General features: G+C 59.7%; 1 protein-coding gene and 1 long non-coding RNA gene across 4 annotated transcripts in view; one reads left to right on the top strand and one right to left on the bottom strand.

Annotated features, from left to right (window-relative positions):
- TRAPPC9 (trafficking protein particle complex subunit 9) overlaps window positions 1-21,368 on the top strand; it is a 404,238-nt gene extending 382,870 nt beyond the window's left edge. For all 3 annotated transcript variants that reach the window (XM_074353143.1, XM_074353142.1, XM_074353144.1), the window contains 2 exons: window positions 19,700-19,920; window positions 20,567-21,368. In XM_074353143.1, the coding sequence (XP_074209244.1) occupies window positions 19,700-19,920; window positions 20,567-20,734 (389 nt within the window). In that variant the 3' untranslated portion in view covers window positions 20,735-21,368. The remainder of the gene's footprint in view (window positions 1-19,699; window positions 19,921-20,566) is intronic.
- On the bottom strand, window positions 1,238-17,321 carry LOC123613528 (uncharacterized). The gene is made up of 3 exons (XR_006720888.2): window positions 16,610-17,321; window positions 12,376-12,935; window positions 1,238-7,707 (listed from the first exon to the last, which is right to left on the bottom strand). It is a non-coding gene; the product is annotated as an uncharacterized LOC123613528 (long non-coding RNA).
- Window positions 21,369-25,240: the final 3,872 nt, after the last annotated feature.

The raw sequence follows: 25,240 nt of genomic DNA, 5'->3' as shown, positions 1-25,240 counted from the left end.
TGCCTTTCTGTTTTATTTGTTTCTAGATATTTGTGTTTTCCTTCTATAAGAGTGCCTGACATGTAGGAGGAGTTGAGTTCAGGGTTGTTGGAAGAATGAACATATTAATTAACTGGTTGGTTGGTTTCAGGCACTGGGGCTGCTGGAACCACAGGCCCACAGAGATGAGGGCCTCTCGCCAAGTGGGCGGTGCCGGGCTCAGGGCAGGTGGCATCTGCCCCTGATGTCTGTCCTCAGGGAGGACCCTCCCCCATCACTGCCTCTGCTTCCCGTGAGGGTCATCTGCCTTTCAGGCCTCCAATTCCCGTCAACTTCCCTCTGCCATTTTGCCTGGGACCAGGGAGCGGTTTAGCCTCAGGACAAACGCCTCCCTTGTAGTCAGGGCCTCCAGCCACCACTGGGAGCTTTATCTTCATTTACTTTAATTTTAAGGATCCCAATTAACACTAAGCACTGTCTAGCATTTACTCTGGATCGTAATTAAAACCTATTAAAGCTGCCAGCACGTGGAGAGACAGAGGCAAGGACCCAGGTGTGCCAGGCATTGGGCTGGCACGACCAGCCTCACTGCACTGTCTGCCAGGTGGGCACAGCGCGTGGTGCTGCTGAGGGAGCCAGCGCCCCGTCCAGAGCCAGGCCCAGCCTGTGGAGGTGGCCCGGGCACGAAGCCTGGGCTGCGGGGCTCCTAGGAGGCGCCGGGTTGGGAGGGGTGTAGGCATTAGGCTGGAGGAGACGTGGTCATTTTGCCCCTGCCCCTTCTCCTCCATGGAGCTGCTCTACAGAGACTCACTTGGCTCGGCTGTGGCCTTGGGGACCCGGTGTCCTCAGGAGATGAGCAGAGGACACCAGGCAGCGTGGTGGGGGGATGGCCATGGCAAGGAGCCCCAAGGGCAAAGACAGATGCTGGGGGAGCTCGTGGGATCCTGGCAACGTGGGGCTGAGGTGAGGCGGCCATGGAGGTGGCTGGAGTGAAGGGGTTTGGGGACTGTCGGATGGGTCCCTCAAGAGGATTCTTTCCTAATGTCCCCCTCTTCCTCCAAGGGGACCTCGCAGCTCCTGGAGGCAAGGATGGCGCCGCGTGCTCTGAGTGCCTGAGCCCCACATGGGTGCCTGATCCCTCTCCTTCACCCACCAAGAAGGACACCAAGACCCCTCTGGGCCCCCATTCACCTTCTAGAGCGAGGAATGGCTGGCCTGGTGTCTTGCTTCTGAGGAGGGGCTGTCCAGTCTTCTTCTCTGCCACTTCCTAGCAGGGTGGGTGATATGGGTGGGGTCCGCTTTGCCGTGCTGAGTCCCCAGGGCCAGGGGTGGGGGTGGGGACATGACATACATACAGTACCAGGCACCGCGACCGCCCCATTGAGGCCTCCCCCATCACATGTGGCACACACCTGCCTGTGGCTGTGCTCACCTGCGCTGGTGCACACGCACGTGGGCCATTTGGCTTGATTAAACGGTCATTTTCTATTTGGATCCCGAGCGACTTTATAAGCACGCTATATATAGCCCTCGGAGATTGGCAGGACAAATCGATAGCATTAAGCAGCATTTGGGCAGCCGACACCCCGCGTCCCTCCCAGCTAGGCTGCAGCGTAATCACATTTCCACCCGAGGGGCTGTCACCGTTCGCTGAGTCATCTTCCTGCCCAACCAGCCTGGGCAGCTGTCCAGGTTAGTAGAGGCAGACATCTCTGGGCCCCAGTTCTCAGCAGGTAGGGAATGGGGAAGGGGCCTGTGGGAACTGTGTCCCAGGACACACCTGACCCTGATGTTGGAGCTGCAGGGACAGGTGGGGTCAGCCGTCTGCACACACACAGGCTGGAGTCACTGATGTGCACCATTTCTGCTTACATCACAATGTCCTGTGGTCCTCAGGCTGGGTCCTGGGATCCAGATGAGGAGACATGTGTCCTCCTCGCCTGCTGCTCAGGGTCTACCTGGAGCTGGTCACCCCACCCCCGGGAAGAAGCTGGTTTCGGTGGTCAGTGAGGTCCCTCCCAGCTCCAGCGTCCCAGTCCTCAGTGCCCAGGGCAGAGTTCAGTCCTCTATTCTTGTACATTCTTTGTCTGAAAGCATCCACTTACGCCCCTATTTTAGAAGATTAGGCACATGAGGACAGCTTCCATGCCTCCATTGAAATCTGTTACGCTCTTGCCTAAGGCCAGGCCTGCGGGGCTCTGAGGGTCAGATGAAGGATGCTCAGATGCTCCAGGGTCCAGTCTGGCTCCTGGCTTCAGCCAGCAGGTATCTTCCTTCCACGAGTCACACTGGACTGGGGCCCACCCTTATGACCCCCTTGTAACTTAATCACCTCTTTAAGAGCCTTTCCTCCAGATACAGCCACATTCTGAGGTACAGGGTGATAGAATCTGGGAAGGCACGAGTTAGCCCCTAGTATCATATACACTGGTGTATATTTAACAGAGATTGCACGAAGACAAGAGTAAAAGAGGACTGTGAGCTATCTGTTCCTGTAACCCTTCTTGACACATTTTTAAAAATTTTGTGCTCATTGTAGAAAAATAACAGTTATGGGTGAACACAAAGAAGTGAAACACGAGCAGCAAGCTCACTGTCCCGAGGTGGTGACTGTTAACAAGCAGGTCAGAGGTTGTCCAGATGACTTCCTGTGCATGCGTTGTATACAGTGAGGCCTCACTGAAAACACAGGTGTGGAACTATGCTTTTTCTTCACGTACACAGTCCCTGTCTTTCCGGACAAGATGTACGTCTAACGCGTGGTTTTAACGGCCGCACAGTGTTCTTTCATACTAGTGTTTCCCCGTCTATGGAGCCCGCCCCCTCTGTTTTTGGGCTGTAGGTAGTTTCTGGTTTCTCAGTGATATAATCTAAATCCACCCACAGCGATAACCTCCTAGAAGTGAAATCACCGAGTCAAAGTGTCTGGGTTGTTTTTTAAATTTTCTTTTCTGACTCCTTGCAAAAGTGTCTGTGTTTGAAGGCTGTTTGCTACTTACTTCGAGATTGCTCTCCATAAAATCTTACAGCTTCTAGACGCTCGTCCCCCATCTATGTGAATGTCCATTTCCCTGACTCTCGCCAGCAGTCGCTTCTGTTCGCCTTAGCGACACGCGCCAGGCCGCCGGCCCCCGGCGGTGGGGAGGGGGCGCTGTGGCCGCCCCTGCGCTCAGCCCCTCTGGTCGCCGGCGGGCTCGGCTCCGCGCCGGGTGCGCGCCCGCTGCGCGCGTTTCCACTCGGGTGCAGCGCCGTCGTGTCTGCCGTGACCCTGTCTCTGTGCGGAATCTGGGCCCTGCCAGCTCACACCACCTTCCCCCTCTGCACTTGGCTCCCGCGCCTCCTCCGACTGGAAGCTTCTCACCCTCCTCCCACCCGCACGTGCAGTCCCCACCTGAGCCCCCAGGGCCTCTCGCTCCCTGCCCACTGCAGCCCCGGGAAGGGTCCTGGTGAGGACAGGCTCCTCCTCTTGTGGGGCCTTGCCCCCCACCCCCCGCATGGAGCCGACCCCGCTCACCTCCGAACACATGACCAGAGCCTGGAAAGTGGGGTGTTGGGGTCAGGCGGGACGAGTGTCACCGTGTGGTTCGGTCCCGGAGCCTCTCGGAGGCTGCCTTCCGTCCGTGAGCTGAGGACTCGTCCTTCCCTCCTCGTGCGGCCGCTGGGAGGAGTGAGGGGGTGATGTGCGGAGCCCCAGAGGCCGTGGGCAGCACCGTGGTCCTCTGCGGCCTCAGGGGCAACTGTCAGCAGGGCTCGTGCCCAGGGCTCACAGTCCTGTAGGGGGCACACACACACAGTAGGGACTAAGGACATGTGACGATGCTGCAACAGTGAGCGTGTGGGACGCACAGGCAAGTGGTCCCCTCTGGAGAGCAGGACACTCCCAGAGGCTGTGACACGGGCCTGGCTTTCCCCTTGAGGAAGGTGCTCCCAGGAGGAGCCGGGCTCAGCCCTGAGACCCATCTGGGGTCTCCTCCAGCAGGGAGCTTGGGAGCAGAGACCCTAAGGGCAAACACCAGGGGTTAAGCACCTTTGCAGGAACGAGCTTGTTAAGTCCCCACACGAGGCCAGGACAGCACATCACAGATGAGGACACAGAAGAGCCCCAGAGGGGCCTGACGTCTCTGAGGCCCATTGGTGGTAAACAGCATCAGATCATCATCATCGTCTCATCAGAGCCCTGATGTGAGTGTCGATCTGATTCCAGAGACCCTGGGCCAGGAGTCAGTACACATTTGTTGAAGGAAGGGTTAACAAGGGGCCACACGTGCATTTGGAGGCACTTTGGAGGCAGCCTGGAATAGAGGCTCGTGAGCTTGTAGCTGTTAGGCCTGGCTGGGGGGAGGCGTGGCCCAGCGGGGGGCCACTGGGACCACTGCTGAGGCCAGACCCCACTGGTGGAGTGAGGACCTTGGGACTCTGGTCCGGAGCAGGCCACGTGCCCAGAGACGTGCACTCCACACCCTGAAAGGCCGGGAAGCGCCTCCTTTTCTCCATCGCTGTTCCTTGATGTTTGGGGCCAAAGGGATTTGGCAGGTTCCCTGAGGCCTTGTGAAAAAGAAAAAAAGGCAACATTCCGCTATTAAATTGCTTTGTGTGTGAGATGTTGTGTCTATGGAAATTGCTTTATGATTATTTTTGTGCTCATGGCCCTTTTGGGGATAAAGAGTTCTGTGTCCTTAAAAGGGGCCACTGGCAGTTTCCAGGCTCCGAATCAGGTGCTGGAGAAGCCTGGCTAGGCGAGTCTCCCTGTCCCGGCCCCGCCATGGTCCCTGATGGGAGCCACGCGGGGAGGAGGGGCCTGATGGGGGTCTTCACTCCTATGCCAGCTGTGGGGAGAGAGCTCTCCTGGGCATAACTCAGAAGCAGATTGGTGAGGGCTTTGTGTTACAAGAAAGCATGTCTCTCATACCCACTCCTATGTTCTTGCTTTCGGCCTCCAGGATCTCACCCTGACCCTGCACACAGGGCCCACCCTCGCCCCTGGGGACTCCTCTGAGGGCCTTCGGGACCCACCTTCCTCCTGCTGGCACTTGAAGTGGGTTCTGAGCCATGAATGAATCTTGGGCCCTTCCTCGTCTTCCTTTCCTGTTTCTTCCTCTTGACTCAGACCCTCTTGCCCGCCTTCTCCTCCTCCTGCCTGGGTCCAGCCTGTCCTTTAAGATGCCGGCTAGTAACCCCTGGGGGCCTCAGAGTGTCTTAAGGATTGATGAAGCTTTGGACCATCTGTTCAAACCCACACAGTTACTCACAACGTGCCTGTCCGGGACCCTGAGGAGGGAGCGGGGCTTTCAGAGGCCCCACCCTCCCACGGAGTCTCCTGACTTTGCCTGGCTTTCCCTCCCTCCCTCCCTCCCTCCCTGAACTGGGGAGCTACCCAGGTCCTCACAGTGGTGGGCACTTCTGCGCATGGTCAGTGAGCAGGGAGCAATGGGATGGAGAACAATGAACCAGCGAGAGGTGGGGAGGAGAGAAGAGAGGGCTGGCCAGGTGCTGGGAAGTGTACCATGGACGTGGGGGTGGCCCGGCCAGCAGCAACCCTCCACAGCAGGGACCTGCCCTCCCACAGCTCCCGGGTACCTCTGGGCTACCCCAAGCGGGTTCTCAGTAAGTCCTCAGGAAGAAGCCAAGCATTCGCTGACATGGACTAGAACACAGGCCACAGAGAGCGCCTTTTATTATGGACAAGGGCCCCTGGTCTTCGGTTGCTGAAGCCCTGCTGTGTGCAGGTGCTGGAGATGGCCAGGGAGAAGACAGGCTCCCTGCGGGGCTGTCGTCCTCCGAGGGAGTCAGAGGGATGCAGTTGTGGGCCCAGCCAGCACGCGCTCTGCCAGGCGTTGGCGACTCCTCTCCATCAGTCTGAGGGTCCTTCCGTGGCAGAGGGAACACGTGCCTGGCTGACCCGGATCCTGCCTTCCTTCCCACTCTCCCCACAGAACCACAGGGGACGAGGGCTCCTCCATGACACCAGCTGTGGAACTGGTGTGCCCCAGGCACTTAAGATTCTGGGAAGTGCACACACAGGAGGGGTGAGCAGCCTGGTCTGAACAGGTGTCCAACCCAGGGCTGGAAAAGGGGTGACAGCAGCACGAGACAAGGGCAGTGCTCTGCCGGGGGCACGAGTGATGGGCTGTCCTCTCTGAGACCCACCTCCTCACGGGGCCATCCCGCTGTGATGCGGCTCTGCCCTGCTCTGACCGCCATCCCCCTCGCTGCTGGCATCACTGCGCCCCCCCCCCCCGATCTGCAAAGATACTGTGACGTCTGCAGTGTCATGGCCTCCTGTGACCCTCATCCTCCTTCTTTACAGCCACACTGACTGCTGAGCTGTCCTGGCTCATTCCTCCCTCGCTCTTCCCGGCTCTCTTGAGCCCCCTCCCCGCTCCCACCAGGCTGCTGGTCCCCACCACTGTCACCTGTCCTGTCTCTACATGGTCACCGTTGATCAAGCCCTCCTCCTGACACGTCTCCACTTGGCTCCTGGGACAGCTTTCTCGCTGGGTCGCACCGTCCACTCCTCTGCAGCCTCCCCTCATCCCCCACCTCCAGGCGTCGCAGGGCCCTGGGCTCCATCCGCCGGTGCCGGCGTCTTCTGGCTCTGCCCTGTGCTCGGGTTCACATCCAGCGCAGCTTCCGTTCCATCCACACCCTCAGCTGCTTTCTTACAACGGAGATATGATTCATGTGTCCTAAAGTTTACCCTTTTAAAGAGTTCAGTTCAGTGGCTTTGGTATTTTCACAAAGTCATGCAACCGTCACCACTGTCTAGTTGGGGAATGTTTTTGTCACCCCACAGAGAAAGTTCGTACCCATTAGCTGTCACTCCCAGTCTCCTCCCTGGCCCCTGGCGACCACTGATCCACTTCCTGTCCCCACGATCGGCCTCTTCCAGACAAGTCACATGGTGGATCGTACAACACGTGGGCTTTGCATCTGGCTCTCACTGAGCGTGGTGTTTCCGAAGCTCGTCCACACTGGGGCCCGTGTCCGCACTCCATTCCTGTGCTCAACAATCTCACACACCTCCCTGGATAGCTACTGGGCGTTTCAGCTCAACAAGGCCAAGATCAAGCCTTCATCCCCATCTTCCCAGCATCCCCACCTCAGTCCGCGGTAGCTCTTCCGGGGCTCAGGCTCAGCCCCTGGCTGTCCTCCAGAGCTGGGTCTGACCACACTCTACCTCATCCCTGCTCCCTCCTCTCCCCGAGCCGACCACGGGAGCCTCCTGACTCACCTCCCCAGTTCCTCACTGCCCACTGCTGAGGTCAGCTGCTGGGGCCTCCCTCTGCTCAAGACCCTCTGGGGTTTCCACCGCACCTGGTGGAAAGGCCAAGCGCCTCCTGGATCCAGCCCACCTGGATCCCCCATCACACGTCTGCCTGGTCCTTGTGTGCTGCTCTGCATCTGCTGCCGGAACTCACTCTCCCAGATATTTGTACCTCCAGCTGCTTTGGGGCTTGGCTTAAACACCTCCTCCTCACAGAGACCGTCCCCAGCAGCCTCCCACCCTTTCATCCTTCACGACCTCGTGTCGGACTGAGATTGGTGTGTGTATGTGTGCATGTGTGTGTGTGCACTCCCTTGTCTGCTGCTTTCCGGTGGGTGCTCAGGGAGGGCATCTCCTGAGCTGGTTGGATGGATGGATGGAAGGATGGTCGGACAGAAGGACGGACTTAAAGGTCTCTCTGGTGGGGAAGTCAGGCCGTAGCTTCCATCAGATCCTCAGTTTCCCTAGGACACAATAAAGGCATTTCAGTACGGAATCATTTTCCTAGATGCAGCCTCAATATTGTCCATTCTTTCGGGAGACCAGACCTCAGTGTGGTTTTGGCGGAAGGGCGTGAGCTGTGTGCTGAGGCAGAGCTGCCTTGTAATCCTGGCATGACTCGATGCCTTTAATCAAATCGCTTAACCTCTCCGAGCCTTGATTTTTGTTTTTTCCCTCTCCCAAGCCTTGCTTACAGGGTTATGAAGAAGATGAAAAAGACTTATTCAAAACATGTCTATTGCTCTATCTACACCTCGTTCATGTTAAACTAGGGCCCTTAGTAAATATTACTCTCTTTCCTATTCAATCAAAGAACGAAGAAAAGTTTCTGCCAGTCCTGTTACTGCGACTCGTCCTGCTTTCAGGAAGCTGGGGGCTGGGGTGGTCTGTGGGGGACTCAGGACTCTGCCCCAGCTGGGGCAGCCTCACCTCTGAAACCCCAGGATCCTGGGACCAGGGTTTTGATCCCCATTTCCCAGGGGAGGTGCAGGTCAGGCCTTGGTGCCTGGGTGCGAGACCAGGTCCCACAGCTTGGAGCGCAGCCCTGGGGCATCTGGCCCAGGGACCCTGGCTTGCCTCACCCACCCGCTTCCTAAGTGCTGCTCACCAGGAGGTGGTGGCGGAGATGATTAAATTATTCAAGAGAACAAACTGTTTTCGAGTGTCTTGATTTGCATACCAGCCCCTAACGTGCTCATTACAGCCATTCCTCTCAGTTCTCTAAAGCAACAGTCCTCTCGCCAGCCCTCTAGGTGGCTGCTCTGCGTGCTTAGATGAACCACAGAGGTGTCCTTAGCTGGAACTCAGACTGTTGAGACCTGGGTCTGCCCCTCTGATTAGCGTGTGGCAGGGTGTGGCCAGGAGGGAGCCTCCCGTCCCCTCCGAGGGGGCAGGAGCGAAGGGAGACAAGCAAAGAAAGCAACGTGCACTGTGGGCAGCCAGGCGGGTGTGGAGCGGAGGGCTTGGAGCTGGAACCAGGAGGGGTGGTGGCACCAGGCTCTGGAGAGGGGCCCTGCCCATGGGAGCAAGGGCAGAGCTGGGCTGCTCTGGGCTCAGGTGACTGTTGGGGGCGTTCCCGTGAGGCTGAGGGGCGCTCCAGCCTGGAGAGCAGGGAGGCACTGAGCCCTCACCAGCGAGTCTCCTGGGAGAGGTGTGGAGGCTTGGCATCCAGGAGTCTGGGGTCAGAACGGGGCTCACCAGCCCCGGAGGTGGTTGAAGACATGGAAGGGAATGAAATCACCTGCAGGGGTGTGGGAGGTGGGAGGGAGAAGGGCCACGGGGGCTCCCCGACATCGTCACACCCAGCTCAGAACTCTCCATGGGCTCGGCCCTCCCAGCCTCGGTGAAGGTGTATTTGCCATGTTTGGAGGATAAAAGGCGTCTTGGGTCACGGCTTCTAGCTTGGTTTAGAGCTTCTGGACCTGTGTTGGGGGTTTCCACGTGTGCGCTCAGCCGGGCTGCCGGTGCGGGTGGGCCTGGCTGGCAGGGCCTCTCCCCTGCCGTTACTGGCAGAGGCCGCAGCGGCCGGCTCCCCCTTGTCCGGAACCCTGGTCCCCTGCCCAGGGTGCTGCTCTGTGACTGGAATCACTTTCCTGCTAATTAAGCAGACAACACAGCAGCCAGTCGGCTTCCAAGGTGCTGTTAAAAATTCCATTTTTCTCCCGGAAGCGATGCTGTTGGCCTGGAGAGGTATGTGCTGTTTCTCACTTGACAGGAAGAGGCTGTCAAACCAGGAGGGTGCTGGATGGCCAGAAAGACTGATCTAACCACCCCATCCCCGTCACCTCAGAAATTCAAGGATCCCAACGCTTCTTCCTTCACAAGCATTCACAGAGCTGGAAACGGCCTCCTCTGTGCTTCCAAAAACCAAAAACTGCGCCCAGAGCCCCCCTGCCAGGGATGGGCGACCTCCTCTCTCACTGCACTTCCCGCTGCGCGCCCCCCCCCCCCCCATCGCTGGGGCCTCTCTTGAGCTGGAGTGGGGTTGGGTGGAGGTGGGAGTGAAAAAGAACATCTGATTACGTTTGCAGTGTCCATCAGATGCCCGTGTGGGGCTGCTGCCGGGGAGGTGGCTGGCTGTGTGAGCCGAAGCAGAGTCAGGGGTCCTGGAGAGAACTTAGTGTCGGGCCCAGGCTTCAGAGGTGAGAGGCTGAGGGGCTCACAGACTAGAGGGGGTGGTTCTGGGAGGAAATGGCAGCTGTGTTGTTGTCTGAGGGCCTGGTGAGGATGGAGGGCCCAGGCCCGAGGCCAGGACAGACTTTCCAGAGGTGGGGGCCCTGCACTGAGTCTGACGGGCAAACGAGTGCAGCTGGGCCACCAGGACTAATAAAGGTGTGGGGCTGCCCTCAGGCTGTGCGCCCGGTGACATCAAGCCTCCCCTTAACTTCCCTGAGCCTCAGCTTTCCCATCCCCAAAATACTCATACCTTCTCTGCTGCACCACAACGAGGATTAAGCGTGTGCATGAGGCGCACCAGAGTTCCTAGCAGGTTCCCAGCACCGCGCAAGTGAACAATGACACAGCCGTCGCACTATCCCGAGTGGTATCACGCTAGGAGCAGCCCCAGGCCGGTTGGCACATCGGCCCCTGGTGGGGGATTTCCAGAACCCACAGTGCGCTCTGCAAGGCAGTGTCGCTGCCGCCGAGCACCCTCCCTGGACCACTCGTCAGAGCCCCTGGGCTCCAGGAGAGGGGCTCCTTGTCCCCGGGCTCTGGGGCTCTACCCCCTCAGCTTCCTCACGAAGACAGCACCCAGCTCAGATGACTGTGTGTGGCTCTGGGGGGACCATGCACGGAAGAGCCTAGGTCAGCGCCAAGAACACCGTCTGTACTCAGTAAACACCACCCTGACATCTCCCTTCCCATGCAATGGACTGCTGCTAATTTTTTAACCAGCCATGGGCATCCAGCCTCCAGCTCTGCCAAACTGTGCAGCCTGGACAAGTTACTGACTTCTCTGAACTTCAGTTTCCTCATCTGTAAAATGGGGGCAGTAAGCACTCTTAATGCAGAGAGTAGCTCCGTTGAAGCTCCTGGTAAATGGAGCTGCCATCAGGGGCAGCAGGAGAGCCTACCCCTATGACCATTGGTTACAGGCTGGGGTTGAAAGCAGGTGGGCAGTGTGCAGAGACACATGAGTAAGGGTCCGGGAATGGCCCTGATAACCTGGCTGCTTATGGGGGACCTGGTTTCTGGAAGGGCCAGGTTTACCTAAGAGGCAAGATTGGGGTCTGTGCCAGGTGCCCTGAGCATCCCTGGCTCTGGACCCTCACAAAGATGCGTTCTGTTCTGTTCTGGCTTCTGGGCACTTCACAGCTGAGAACTCCACTGTGATTTCCAGACGCACACCTGACAGATTTGGGCCAGAGGTTTCAGATGTGTAGCTAGGTGGGCTGACGAGGCGGGCTGCCCTTCACCCTTCTTGGGCTGGGCTGGGCTCGTTTCAGATGGCATGTTGATCAGCTCAGTGGGGAGCAGGGCAGGCTTAGGATGCCCACAATGAGGCCTCTGCCCCCGCGGGTGGCCTCCCGCTCCCCTCAGAGCAGGCAGAGAGCTGGCCGGACTGCCTGGCGGAGGGGCAGGTGGGTGCGCTGGGCTCTTGTGCCAGAGTTGCACTGGGTTTCTCCACGTCCGTCCTACCCGTGTCACTTGCTGCTGCCCAGGGAACAAAGGAATTCATGCAGAAAGAAGCAGTTAAGAGGGTGAGCTCTGCGGGTTGAATCCCAGCTCAGACCTAACCTCTGTAGTGCCTCGTCTGTAAACTGGGGGCAGTGATACCCTTTGTCGTGGGGCCCTGGTGAGGATGAATGGGGTCATCCTGAGAAATGAGAACAGGAGGACTGGAAAGCGGGGAGTGAGTCTCTTGTCGTGGTGTCTGGCGGTGCTACTGGCGCAAGGGGTCCCTGGGATCTGAAAGGCCCAGGGTCACTGCAGGAAGGGTCACCCCCAACACTCCTTGTATCATTCACTCACCGGGCAAGGCACAAATAAACCTCAGCCCCTGCCCTTTGGGGCTCCCAGTGCATGGGGGGAGCAGCAGGGACAGGCAGTGACCTTGCAGGGCGGTCAGGGCCGGGTACGGGAGGGGTGTCACAGGGCACTGGGGGAGCTCAAGCAGAGGAGGAGAAGCAGACAGCCTTCAACTTGGTCTCAAGGCTCTGGAGGAGCAACTGAGGACGTCAGTTCTGTATCAGCATCCTTTTACACCTTCTCCCTGGAAACTTTTTCTTCTTGGCTGTCTCTCCTGGAGTCCAGAGACCTGGCTTCCAGGCTGGGCCCCACTCCTAGTCAGTAGAAAGTCTGCACATCCCGGGGGAGGTCCCATGTACTCAGGCCCTGCTGGGCACCGGGAAATAGAGTAAGGAGTGCCCACATCCCGCCTTCAGGGGTCTGCTGGGGAGGCAGGCCCCCAGGGAAAGACAGAGTGCCCAGTGCAGTGCCCGAGGCACCGGGCAGAGAAAGCTTCCCAGGGAAGCGAGGCTGAGCTGGCCAGGCACACAGGGCGGGCGCACAGGCCCAGGCAATAAACAGTCTGTGCAAAGGTCCTGGGCATGAAACCAATTGCACAGCCCCTCCCCACACCCACTGGGACTCTCCTGTGCTCCCTCCCCTCTGGCCCTCAGCTCTCTCACCTTGGAAAAGAGGGTCCCTTGATTCCTCCAAATCCTCCTGATGCCAGCAGTGCCGCATGTGTGATCTGACCCTGCAGGTGAGACAGTCTAGGGTGGGGTGACCTCGTGTGGTGCCAACCAGCCTGAACACAGAGCCACGGGAGCAGTGGTGGGGCCTGCCTGGGGGGCCATGGTCTTTGCTTTATTTAGAAAAGTCTTGAGATAACATAAAAAATGAGAGATTGAAAAGGTAGAGACACAGCTCAGGGACAGAGAAGTCACTTTAAATTCTCTGCCGTTCTCGGAAGGATGTCTTTGCATAATGCTACCAGCCAGCAGGCATAGCTTTCATTTTTTTCCTGGTTTATCTTCAGTTGTCTGAAGTGCTTGTCCAAAAAGAGAAGGTTGAAGGCAGAGAACTTAATAGAGGCATTGTCTCCGGCAGGCAGATTGTTCCCTGTGAAAAAGCAGCTCTGTTCCCACTGGGAGGGAAAGGGCGCCCGGGTTCCAGTGCCCCCGCCACCGCCAGCTCACAGCGTGGCCCCGGCACGTCAGCTCCACGCTGGGCTCCAGCGTCCCTTCTGAAAGGGGAGAGTTTGGATAAATGAGCCCTGGAGGCCTGTAAATGGCACAGCTAAATGTTGTAACAAACAGCCCCAAATTTCAGGGACCTAACCCATCAGCCTTATCTCATGTCTCTTGGTGCCCTCGGTGGAGGGGTCTGTCTAGAGCTCATTGGGACCTCGGCCCCGCCCACCCCCCTCATCCCGTGGCCCCTCCCCCGACCCTTCTTAGCACCCTGAGTTCTGGGGAATCACAGGAGGGGTGTGCTTGTGGGCCAGCTTTGGGGGGTGTCATTTTCCCCGCTTCCGTCCACTGACCGGGACACAGGCTCACCACTGTGGGTGCTACAGTCTGGCCATGTGCCCAGGAGAGAAGGGAATGGTTTGGTGAACGCACAGCCAGCCTCCCTCCAGAGCCTTCTTTCTCAAGTTCAAATGTTCCATCAGGGCAGAGCAGGGTAGGCCCCTAGGTGGGGGGGGGCCGGTGAGCAGGGCCTTGAGACCCGGGGCTGGGGTTGCACAGGTAGGGGAAGGTAGCAGGTCCCTGGCACAGAGAGCCCTGGGTTCGAATGTGGCTCCCCCTAGTCTCTTCAAGCTGAACTGGCCTTGTCAGCTGTGCCCTGCACCACTGCCTGAGACCCGCATCACAGCCCCTCATGTTCGTCCTGCACTTCTCTGTCCAGACTGGAGCTCAGCCCTCTCCCAGCTCCGCACGCCAGCCCTCTGGCTACATCACCCCTTTTTAATGGAGGTACTGGGGTTGAACCCAGGGCCCGTGCCTGCTAGCATGCGCTCTGCCACTGAGCTACACCCCGTGTTGCATCACCCCCTTTTCAGACAAGGAATCAGAATGTCTGGCTTCTCAAGGTGCTTCCCTGGGCCCTGGACTTGGCATCTGAGCTCAGCTGCCTCACCCACAGGGCCTGAGAATCCTGGCCTGGCGTCCAGGGAGGGCACTGTGGGCAGGGGACCCCAGACCTCGGGTGCAGTCTTGGCTGTGTGTGTTTCTCCCTGTCATTGAAGCAGGTTGGCACCGACCACAGGCAGCCACAGGCCATGCAGGTCACAGCCCAGAGATCTGCCTGCCGGGGCTGCCCTCGCAGTCCTGGAGCTTGACCCGCAGCCGCGGGGGCCTCCCCTCCGCAACCCCACCCCGCGCGCCCCGCGGGTGATGGCTCCTAGGTGGACGAGCCCGGGAGGCCTGAGAACGTCTCCGTGGGCTCGCTCGCTCCAAGCTGCAGGAGTCTCCTTTCCCATTCCGGCTCGCCTTAATTTTAATTTAATTACCTTTAATCTTTAATGAAAAGTTGTAAAAGTAAATTATTTACCCAGGAGAGCCCGGCAGCTCCACTGGAACTGTTCTCGACTTGGGGTAATTACACGTGTGGGCCTCGGTGGCCCCCTCCCTGGATGCTGAGGGAGAGGCATTCTGCTTTCTGAACGCGTTAGCTGCCTGAGTCACTGGTACAGACACACGCCTTGTGGGGCACGGAGCGCAGGGCCCTGGCCTCACGTGGCGCCCACCCTGATGAGAGCCCATGTGCACAGGGGGCCTGTGTTCCTGGCCCAGGAGCCCGGGCAGCCGGGCTGAGCTGCCAGGAGCAGCCCTTCCTTCTGCCCTCCACTCTCCTCTGGCATCATCCCCCAGTGCGGGCCTGCACAGCCAGCAGAGAGGCCCTCTTCCCCGCAGTGTGTGGAGGGGCTCGGCAGGTGGGGGAAGGGGTGATGGGGAGGGTGGCGAGAGGGCTGTATGATTTGACCCCACCTCCCCAGGTGCCGCCCGCCCAGAAAACCATCACGCCCCTGGGGCACTTCTGTGCTTCTAACCTCTTTTGCAAACTCTCCCTCAACATACAATCAAGTAGAAAATAAAATGTAAAACTTCTGAACTGAGGGAAGCCATATTTGGCTTAGTTGGTCAAGACTTGGAGGCGAGGGCGTGCAGGAGAGGCTGTGTGTGTGCGTGCGCCATGTGTGGCCTGAAATACGGCCACTGAGGGCCCCGTGGTGCCCGAGATGGGGCCACCCCGGGCTCTGAGCTTCCGAACAGCCCCAGGGTAAGGGACGGTGACTCAGTTACTTGGTTCTCATTGGTAAAGAGGGAGAACTTGCCTTGTTGGTTGAGTCCCTGGCCATTAGCTACATTGGCGTTGGAGGAAGTTCACCACCTTTTACTGGGTAATTACAGGCTTTCCCCCGACAGTGGCCTGCGGCCTCCCCCACGGGCCGGCCGGCTGGCCGGCCGTACGGGGAGGGCAGGGCCGGCGGCCTCGGTCCTCGTCCCGTGTCCAGCTCAGCTATTGTCTTCCCCACTTGAACTGGTTTTGCTTCATCTAAGGAGTGACAAGGCTCCTTGAATAATTCCCACACCAAGCCTTGCCTGAATCAAATTTGGCTCGAAAATTTAGGCCCACCCAGGATTTATGTCAACTAGAAGAATGTGCGTGTCTCGTGAAATCTGAAATTTAAATGTGCTTTCGCTGAAGCTGGCCTGGTAGAGCTTCGAAAACCTGACTCACTCCGGCTGATTCTGGGTCTTCACCTCATTAATTCCTCCTGCATTGTTCTTAAGTCTTTAACATTTTTTATCCAAAATTAGACATTTGTGCCTGAAGTCTGCTTAGCCATTCCCCATTTCAAAGAAACCAAAGGCAAGGAAATGTGCGTCGTGGGGCGAAGCTCTGACACAGGCTCCCCCCCGGGCCGGCCGCGCCGCGCTCGGGGAGGGAAGCCGGTCCCAGAAGACTGCGTGCTCGCGACTGTGTTCACGGGAAAGCCTGGAGCGGGGCCATCCATGGAGCTAGAGAGTCAGTTCAAGGTTGTCCGGTGCTGGGGGACGGGCAGAGGCGTGGGGACGGTGAAAGGGTGTGGGGCTTCTTTTTGAGGTGATAAAAATGTTCTCAGATCACCTGCAGTGATGGGTGCAAGGATCTGGGAATATAGGCAAAGCCGTGGAATTGTGCACTTCAGTGGGCGAACTGTGTGGTTTGTGAACTAAATCTCAGTAAAGCTATTTAAAAAAATAACACGAGTCCTGGAGCCCAGGGTTCTGGTGGGAGCTCAGCACTTCGTTGTGCACCCGGGGCCAGCTGCCGGCTCTCCGCACCGGGACGTGGTCACCTCTGAAGTGGGGCCGTGACGGTGCCAGCCTGAGGGGGCCGGTTTGAGGAGAGCATGAGACCACCCCCTTGAAGCCTTAGGACAGTGGCTAGGATGCCGTTGGTTACCTGTCGCCCACAAGAACAATAAGGGTGAGGAGAGCAGGGGCTGGTGAGTGCCGGGGGAGGGGGGGCCGCGCCAGGATGAGCCCTTTCCACCGCGCTCGTAGCTTGCTCCTGGGCTCACTCTGACCAGGGAACCTCTCAGGGAAATGGGCGTGGTAGGTTGGCAGATCCCGAGGGCTCTGCCTCCCTGTCTCCAGAGCAATGAGAAAGGCTGGCTGCCTGCAGGCGCAGAGCACAGTAGAGGCAGCTTTTGGCGAGGCCAGGAGGGGATCTTAAGCAGCCCTGCACGGGAAACAGAGCTGCTCCCGCCCTCCCTGGAGGAAGAAGGGAAACTGACTCTGGCGGGAGGGCAGGACTCCAGCCCCCATGCTGATTCCTGAATGACGGTCACACCACGGAGCATCCTCCTCCAGGAAGCCTCCCAGACCACCAGTGGTGAGAGGCTTCCCTGGGGACATAGGAGCTTACCTCTCCAGTGCCAAACTCAAGGTCTCAGGACCAGGCAGCCACGGAGCTGAAGTGGGGCGGGTCAGAGGCCCCGGGGCCGGCAGCTCCATCACCTCCCTCCACTTCAGCCTCCCTGCGCAGAACCCGCCAAAGCCGAGCCTGTTCTCGCTGCCCTCCAGGGGATTGTGAGGTTGGTGGGGAGGGGGATTGGCACCGGGCAGTGCGGGCAACAGAAGACTCACCGCACCTGCCAGTGGAACCTCGGGCCAGCCGCTCTTTCCCCAGGTGGTGCGCACAGCTCCCCCCTCCCCAGGGCCTCTCCCTGCGTGAACCCCCACCCCCAGTGGCTGCCCTTGGCCTGAACGCAGGCTGGCACCACCACTTCCTTTCTCCCGTGCCTCTCGCCAGAGTCGGCCCCGCAGGCCCTTCCCAGCTGCTATTTATAGCGTGTGTTTCTGCCAGAGCCGGTCGACGTGCTGTAGCATAAACGTGGCCGTGGTTTCAGGAGGAATTCTGGGCCAGATAAAATTAAGTGCGTGACTCTGGCTGGTATTAAAAGTGAAGGAGAATCAGGGCTGGGGGTGGGCGGGAGAAGATGGACTGTGGCCCAATTTAAAGCTCTGAGGGAAGAGACTAATCTGCTCCCAGGAGATTTCTTACAACATGAGGTTCTCCTGCATAAATAATCTCCTCCACGAAAGCCTGGTCTGCGAGTTGGGGACCCAGAGCTGGTGGCAGGTTGGTCCTAATGTCCTCTCTGTGTGGGCACTTCAAGGACATGACCCAGGCCCCTTGAGTTCCAGATGGAGTGACAGGGGGCAGGGGGCAAAGAGGTCAGAGCACAGCCAGGATTCGGGCCCAGGTACTTCACCCTAAAGCCCACTCATTTACTCCTCTCCTTCATCCATTCATTCTTCCAACAAATATGAAATAGAAAAGTGCCGACCTGGCCTGGGTACTGGGACAAGGAGGGAGGAACACAGATAGTTAATAAACAGATGGATAAATGAGAGAACTTCAGATAAGATGTGAAGGGTCAAGAGAAAATGTAGAGTGTGGAAGGAGAATGGGGCAGTGAGGATCCTTACTATGTGCTCAGGGACAGCCTCTCTGAGAAGGGGGCCAAGATGGTGAGAGCAGCAGGTGCGAGGGCCCTGGGGCAGGGATGAGCTGGGCATGCTGGAGGAACAGGGAGGAGGCAGTGTGGTTGGAGTGCAGGGAGCAGGGAACAGCAACCTTTGTGATGGGGGGAACCTGGCTCAGGGCCATGAAGGGCCCTGGAGACCAGGGTCAGCAGCAATAATTTGATCAAAATTCCCTTTTATGCTGAATATAAAAAGAAGCCACGGGCCAGGCAAGGAGCAGGCAAGAGAGGGAAAGGATGGAACCACATTTTATGCCACTGTGAACTGGCTGCTATGTGGGAAAGGTTCAGAGCAGGTAGCTGGCCTGAGCTAGGACAGAGCGGGGTCAGGGTGGACATGGTGTGGGCCACGGGGCATGCCAGTGGCCAGGGAGCACTTCAGTGTGACCCCCAGGCGTGAGGCAGGCCCGCAGGGCGGGGCCGCTTTTGTGTGGCAAAACCAGGGGAGGACGGGTTTCATTTTGGCCAAGCTAAGGGTGATGGTGCAGATATCAGGGTCCCGGCCACCTCTGAGTGCCAAGCCCCTCCTGCTCAGCCCTGCAGGGTGATCACCTTTCCTGTGCACGAGTCCCCCCCCGGCACTGCCTGAGGGCAGGGCCACGTCCCAGGTGTTCAGCAAACACTTGTAAGATAACGAGGGCTGTGGACTCAGCCTAGGGCCTTGGATTTCAGAAATGTGGGGCTCGGAGGTGGTCCGGCAGAAAAGAACCTTCAAGAGCACCTCCTCCCTTTGGCACTTTCACAGAGGATGTGACCCTCACTACCTTCCCAGATGAGGGACACATGCAGGGTTCAGTCCACGCGGTCTGACTCCAGGCCAGGCTCCGAGGGCCCCGAGCAGCACCTGTGTTGGGCCTCTCAGCTGCTCTAACAAGTGAGCGCAAACCTAGTGGCTTAAAACCACACCTGCTGCTGTCCTGTGGTTCTGGAGGTCCGCCTAAGCAGGGTGGCAGGCTGTAGGCCTGCCTTCTGGGCTCTAGAGGCGCCTGCGTTGTCTGTCCTACCAGCCGCTTCTGAGGAGCTCCCAGGTCAAGGTCCCCTGTGCATGGCTCCCCTGCACCCTGGGGTTCAGGAGATGAGCTTCCAGGCTGGGACCGCCTTCTTGCCTCTCCGGGGGTGCCTCCTCCCTGAGGCTGGGACATTCCAGGACCCTGTTGTGGCCCGCATGCAGGTTCCCTGGGGTCCGCGGGCCTCTCGGGCTGTGGGTCTGCCTCCCTTCTGGACAGAGCGTCCCGGGAGAGGCCGGAAGGACTCGTCTCTGCAGCCTCTGCGCTCTCTCTCCATCACACCAGCACCTGGCTGGCTCATCTTCCCCCATCAGCATTCATAGCCATCCTGCGGGTGAGGAAGGGCCCTGGAGAAGCTATATATATAAACGCAGTGTCCTCGTTGGCTGGGGATTAGAGCCGACGGGGGAGAGGCGCTCGCCCTGTGCTGTGACGCCCAGATCTTCCCTCAGCTGGTGTTCCACCTCCTCAGTGCCCCAAGGGCAGCCCAGCCCTCACTGGGGGCATCTGGGCAGGTCATTCTGCAGGTGACTCAGTAGAGGCCCAGCCAGGTACCTGCAGCCACTCGTCCCAGGCCCTCCTACATTCTTGGGCCCTCCATTTCTGAGTCCCTTGGTCCCTTGCCTGGCTTTCCTCCACCCACAGGAGCCTCTCTGAGGGGCCCTCTGGGCCCCCAGATGACCCTGGAGCCCTCTCGGCCACTCCAGTGTGGCACAGACCCCTTAGGGTACAGCTGTGGCCCCCGTGCCTGTCTCTGCCAGCCTGCACATCAGGAGGGTGGGGCCTGGGCCCTGCGTCTGTGTCCCAGCTCCCAGCCTGACCCAGAGTGGGCGGCAGCCTTGGCCGGTGAAGGAGTGAGGACTGAATGAAGAAATCAACATGGGAATGATGAACAGAGTACGGGGGAGGGGGGCTAGCTGGGCGGTGCCCTGACAATCTCACGTGCCATGTCCCTTGCAGACGTGCTGGTGGACGGACAGCCCTGTGACCGCGAGGCGGCGGCCTGCCACGTGGGTGACCCTGTGCGCCTGGAGGTGCGGCTGACCAACCGGAGCCCGCGCAGCGTGGGGCCTTTCGCCCTCAGCGTGGTCCCCTTCCAGGACCACCAGAATGGTGTGCACAGCTACAACCTGCACCACGCCGTCTCCTTTGTGGGCTCCGGCACCTTCCATCTGGACGCAGTACGAGCTGGCCCCGCGGTCATTGTCCCCCCCCCCCGCATGGCAGGCTTAGGGATCCGCAGACAGAGTCTCCTCTGTGTTGACCCTTGTCCCCATGACTCACCTGGAGACCACAGACAAGTTCACATCTCTGCACCTGACTCCTGAGGGTGGAACCAGGGTGGCGAGACCACCCCTAGGGCTGTTAGGGAGCTAAGGCGAGTGGAGGGGCCTAGGACCACGTCAGATCCCATGTGCCACTGTCACCGTTGCCCTACCCGACGTGGCCAGCTCCTCCCTGCTCCGCGGTCACTGTGAGCCGGACCAGAGGGGCTGATGAGGCCACAAGTCTCCGCCTCCTGATGACACACAGCGCAGTCCTCACCTGTTGAGACGGCGCCTCTGGCCCAGCCACTCGCCATGCTCCCCGACCCCCAGGCCCCAGGGAGGAGAGTGCTGTTAGCTCCTTCCAAGGACAGGGGCTGAGGCCCAGAGAGGCGCAGTGACCTGCCTGGGGCAGCCCAGCAGGGAAGCCCTGGAAGGCTGTGGGAGCCAGGTCTGGGGGCCCTCCCCTCCCCCACTGCCCCTGTATCTAGGTAGGTTCGGGGGTGTCCTCGCAGCTCCAGCCGTGCTGCTCCCGGCTGATGGCTCTTCCTCCTGCCCTCAGGTGCAGCCTTCGGGCCAGTCGGCCTGCCTCGGGGCCCTCCTCTTCCTCTGCACAGGCGACTTTTTCCTCCACATCCGGTTCCACGAGGACAGCTCGAGCAAGGGGCTACCGCCGTCCTGGTTCTGCCTGCCCAGCGTGCACGTGCGCGCCCTGGAGGCGCGGGCCTGAGTGGCTCCTGCCCTGTTCTGGGTCCCTGTTCCTGTGGGGAATGATGACCAGAGGGCCCACGGGGACCCAGCCTGGCCCCTGCCAATCAGACAGGGGACAAGGCCTTTGCTGCAACCCCTCCCATCCCTCTGGCCCCCATCCCTCACCTCCCCGTGTACCTGCGACTTCCTGTCTGGGCTGTCAGGGGCCCCCAGACATGACAGCCTCCCCATTCCCGCACTGTTCATCAGGATCCCCTACTGGAGCTGGCGCTAAGGTGGCTGCTGACCAAAACCCAAAGCGTGGCCCCACCCAGCCCAGGTCTGGGATCCCTGCACCTGTCTCTGTGACCTGGGGTGCACAGCTCAGCCAGTAGGAAGAAAAGGTGAGGGTGAGGGAGGGGCACAACTCGCGTGGTCCTGGGGAGCCTCCCTCGGCCCCCGACCCTGGGCCCTTGGAATCCTCCAAGGGCTGGCTCTTCTCCCAGGGGCCCCGAGGCAGCCCAGCCAGGATAGGCGATGACATGGTCAACACCAAGAGGGCCCACCTGCCCTTGGCTGGTTCCAGGCCAGGCTCCACGCAGCCATGGTTGTGTGTGTCTGTGACAGATTCCCCAATAAAGGCCCTGCCTTGCTTCTCTGCTGTCCCACCTGCATCTGTGCACCTGCTTGTCTGTGGTGGTCAGGGGGTTGCCCCCCATCCTGTCAGCCTCCAGCTCAGGTGGGGGTTATGGTGACTCCCCACAACACACACGCGGCCGGTAGGCAGCAGGGTTGGGCCTGTGTCTGTCTGTCTGTCCCTGTGGTCCCTAGTCCCCTCCCATGTGTGTGCTCTTTGGGCCTGAGTTTCAGAACACTGTCTTGAATCCCACACTACGATCCTCTGCCCCTGCGATGGCTCTGGCCTTCTCGGCCTCCCACTTTGTCTCCTGAGGTACACACACACTCAGGAAGACATGAGAGAGTCACGGAGGCATCCAGAAATCCTGAGGCACGACCGCCCACCTGCAGCTCTCACTCCCAGCCTAGCGGGCTTAGGGTCCCACCCCTGCTCAGGTGTCCTCACCTTGTCTGGCAAACGCCACCTCTGGAGCAGAGTTCTGGGCCAGAGAGAAGGCGAGGGTCCCAGAGCACAGAGCCGGGGTGGAGTGAAGCCAGAGGTGACCAGACTCCCGGGCCACCCCATTTCCACAAGGCTGCCCAGGCTGCAGGTGCGGCGCCGACCCACACACAGGGTCAGAAGGGGATGGGTGGTCAGCAGCTGTCATGGGCCTGGGGTGCGTGGCCCATGGGAACCCCACGACCTCAGAGGCGGGTGCCCTTTCACAGGGTGTGGTGTGTCCTGAGTAGAAAACACCCACACGAAACTCCAGGCTCAGGCCGGCGAGCACCTTCGGGCCCTCCGTGTCCCTGGGTCAGTGCCTCCTGGTGCCCAGTGTGGTGGGACTTCGCCCTGCTGTGCAGCCTCCATCATGGGGGCGGGGGACTGAGTCTCCAGGCGCCAGGAGCCCAGAGCTGGACGCCGCCCAGCAGGATCTGAGCTCCGCCCCGTTCGTGCTGCCCCAACCCAGTCACCCCAGGGGACACCCAGGAGGGGCTGCCTTCTCCCACAGCCGTCGATGTTTATGGTCCCTTGTGGGCTCTCAGGGCCCAAGTCCAGGCCCCCTGGGCCAGGCTGCTGGCCGCCCAACGGTGCCCACTGGGAGGGCGAGTGAGGGCCGGAGTCCAGGGTCGCCTCACATGGGGCTGGGCTGCCTTATTCAAAGTGTACAAAGCTGCCACATTCCTGCCACTCCCTCAGCCTCTCCTTGCAGGCTTTGCTTCTCACTGAGGCCAGCCCTTAGCCTGCCCTCCCCTCCATCCAGGACACACACCTGGGGCCTCTCAGAGGCCGGCCCAGGGAGGGTCTTTGAGTGTATCCCTGGGAAACCCTAAATTTGAGCACAATCTCGTCTGGGGGAGCGAGGTGGTCAGGAGAAGGGAAGGGCCAGTGAGGGAGCAGTGTTGGGCCTCTAAGGCCAAAATCCTCTGGGAACTTGCGGGAGTGAGAGCAGAGCCTCAGAACCCCCCCACCCAGCGGCCCGAGAGCTGGCCTGTGTGTCCTCCAAGCCCCAGGGGTTCATTCCTGGGGGCCTGAGCCGATCAGGTACCAGCCTCGGGAGTCCCTGGGGCACTGGATGTTCCAAGGAATCTTGGGGGCCGGGATCAGGGAGTAGGGGCTCGCCAGCAGCCATTTTCTGAGGCCGGCTGAGTGTAACATAATCAATAGACACTTGGTCTCTGCCCTGAGTTCCTGACACAGCTCTGACATCCCTTGGAATTTCCTGGGTGACAGCAGACTTTCGTTCTAAAGAGGCAGATCTGGGTGGTCCTGGATGCTTCAGGATGGGGGCTGGTCCACCAGAAAGACCCAGCGTGACAAGAAACTTGGATCTTTCCCTCCCACCCCTACCCCAGAGAGGGGAGAAGGGCTGGAGACCAAGTTTATCCATCATGCCTACAAGACGAAGCCCCCATAAAATTCCCTAAAATGCGATGTGTGGAGAGCTGTCTGGTTGGTGAACACATCCATGAGCTGGAGGCAGTGTGCCCCAACCTCACGGGGACAGAAGTTCCTTCCCGCCGGACCCTCCCAGACCTCGCCCTGAACACTCCTTCGTCTGACTGCTCATCTTACCCTCTGTAATATCCTCTGTAATAAACAGGTGCACGTAAGTAAAGTGTTTTCCTGAATTATCTGAGCTGTTTTGGCAAATTGCCCAACCTGAGGAGGAGGTCCCAGGAACCCCAGTTTACAGTTGAGGGATGGTTGGAAGTGCGTGTGGCCAGGACTCGCGATGGCCGTCTGGGGTGGGGCAGTCCTGTGGGACTGAGCCCTTAACCTGACTCAGTGCCAGAACTGAACTGACCTGCGGGAAACCCAGCTGGTGTCAGAGGACTGGGGTAATCGGGAAAACGCTCACATGTTTGGTGTCAGAAGTGATGTGAGTGGAGGAACCGTTTTCCTTGGCTGAGCCCCGAAGGGAGGGGGCTGCCAAGGCCTCCCAGGGGGCAAAGAATCGGCACCAGGGGCCCAAGAGGAGCAAGGTCACCCTGCAGCCTCTGGCCTGGGGACCCAGGTTCTGGGCTGCCTGCCTGGGGCTCCTGCTGTGGAAGTCCACGCCGTGAGCAGAGTACACTGCCAGCTGCCCGTGGCTCGTGCCCCACAGGAGACAACCCCAGGAAGTCTGCCTGTGGCAGGGACCGGGGACCCTGGGGAGGCCTCATCAGCCCTCCCAGGAAGGATGTATCAGAGCAGGGGTGCCTGCAGCGGAGATGCCAAAGCCCTCCGCTTGGGATGGTGGAAAACGCCTTCCAGGGCCGGGTGACCATCCATCCACGGCTCCCCCAGGACAGGGCCAGGTCTGACCTGTTCCTCACCCCGAGTGCTCTGTATTCAGAGGTCAGGTAGATATGCCCCGTGCAGGAGGCCTTGGCCTGGGTCAGGTCCTGGCTCAGCCCCTTCCCAGGCTCGTTCCCTGGGCCATCTCCACTGTTAGAGTTCGTTGAGGGAACCAGAGGTCTCGTTGCACTGCCCGCACACAGTAGGTGCTCAACAAATGGCCAGGCAGCCCCTCAGGCTAGTGTCTGGGGATGCATCTTGCGTCCCTGGCGGCCTGGGACTTCCGGCCGGAGGTTCTACTTGCGATGTCCGCTCTGCGCACCCGTCACAGGCAAGCCCGCCCAGTGAGGCGGGGGCCACTGGGGCTGCTCCTCACTGGCTCACATGCAGAGACACCTTCAGAAGGAAACCAGAACAATTTCCTGGCTGCCACTGCCGAGCTTGGGGGCCACTGGCCCAGCGCCAGGCCAGCGGTGAGTAAAGTGGGACAGGTGAAGGAGGGAGGAGCAAGGGCCCCACCTAGTTTAACTGGACTAAACGGGATGCCGGGCTGAAAGCAGGTGGGCTGGCACCTAGCGCCCATCGGTGGGACCCAGGACATGGAGCCCGCGGTCTCAGTGTAGGCACCTGGGGAAACAGAAAGGCCAATGAGCTGGGCCTGGGGGCAGGAGGATCAGAGAAGCCTTCCTGGAGGAGGCGGCGTGGGGGTGGGGCCAGATAGGTGAGAGGACGAGTAAGAGGTCTCCAGGAGCACAGAGGGCTGAGTGTAGACCTGGAGATAGGACGATGGGCTCACGAGTCCTGGGGACAGGGAGGGACCACTGCCACTCTGCTCACCCTCTGGTGGTGACTGCCTGTGCTCTGCTGAGACAGGACCGGTGGGAGGTGATGACCTTAGGGGGACAAGGAGGAAGGGGGCTGGCTCTCTTTCGGGTCAGAGAAGGCTTGCCAGAGGGGGTGACCCTGGACCAGGCCTCGCTGAAGTTCACCAGAGGGAGAAGAGGGAGGAAGGGTGTGCAAGGAGGAGGAACAGCACTGAGTGGGCCAGGAGGTGTGGGACAGCCTGGAGCGGAAGCGTGGAAGTAACTGGTGTGACGAAGGTGTGTGGCCCCAGGCCCTGAAGAGGGCAGAGACTGCCCATGAGGT

The sequence above is a fragment of the Camelus bactrianus genome, chromosome 25 (genome assembly GCF_048773025.1).
Source record: "Camelus bactrianus isolate YW-2024 breed Bactrian camel chromosome 25, ASM4877302v1, whole genome shotgun sequence".
In the NCBI taxonomy this organism is placed as follows: domain Eukaryota; kingdom Metazoa; phylum Chordata; class Mammalia; order Artiodactyla; family Camelidae; genus Camelus; species Camelus bactrianus.
Note: the sequence above shows the minus strand (reverse complement) of the source record. Positions and strands in the feature narration are given on the sequence as shown.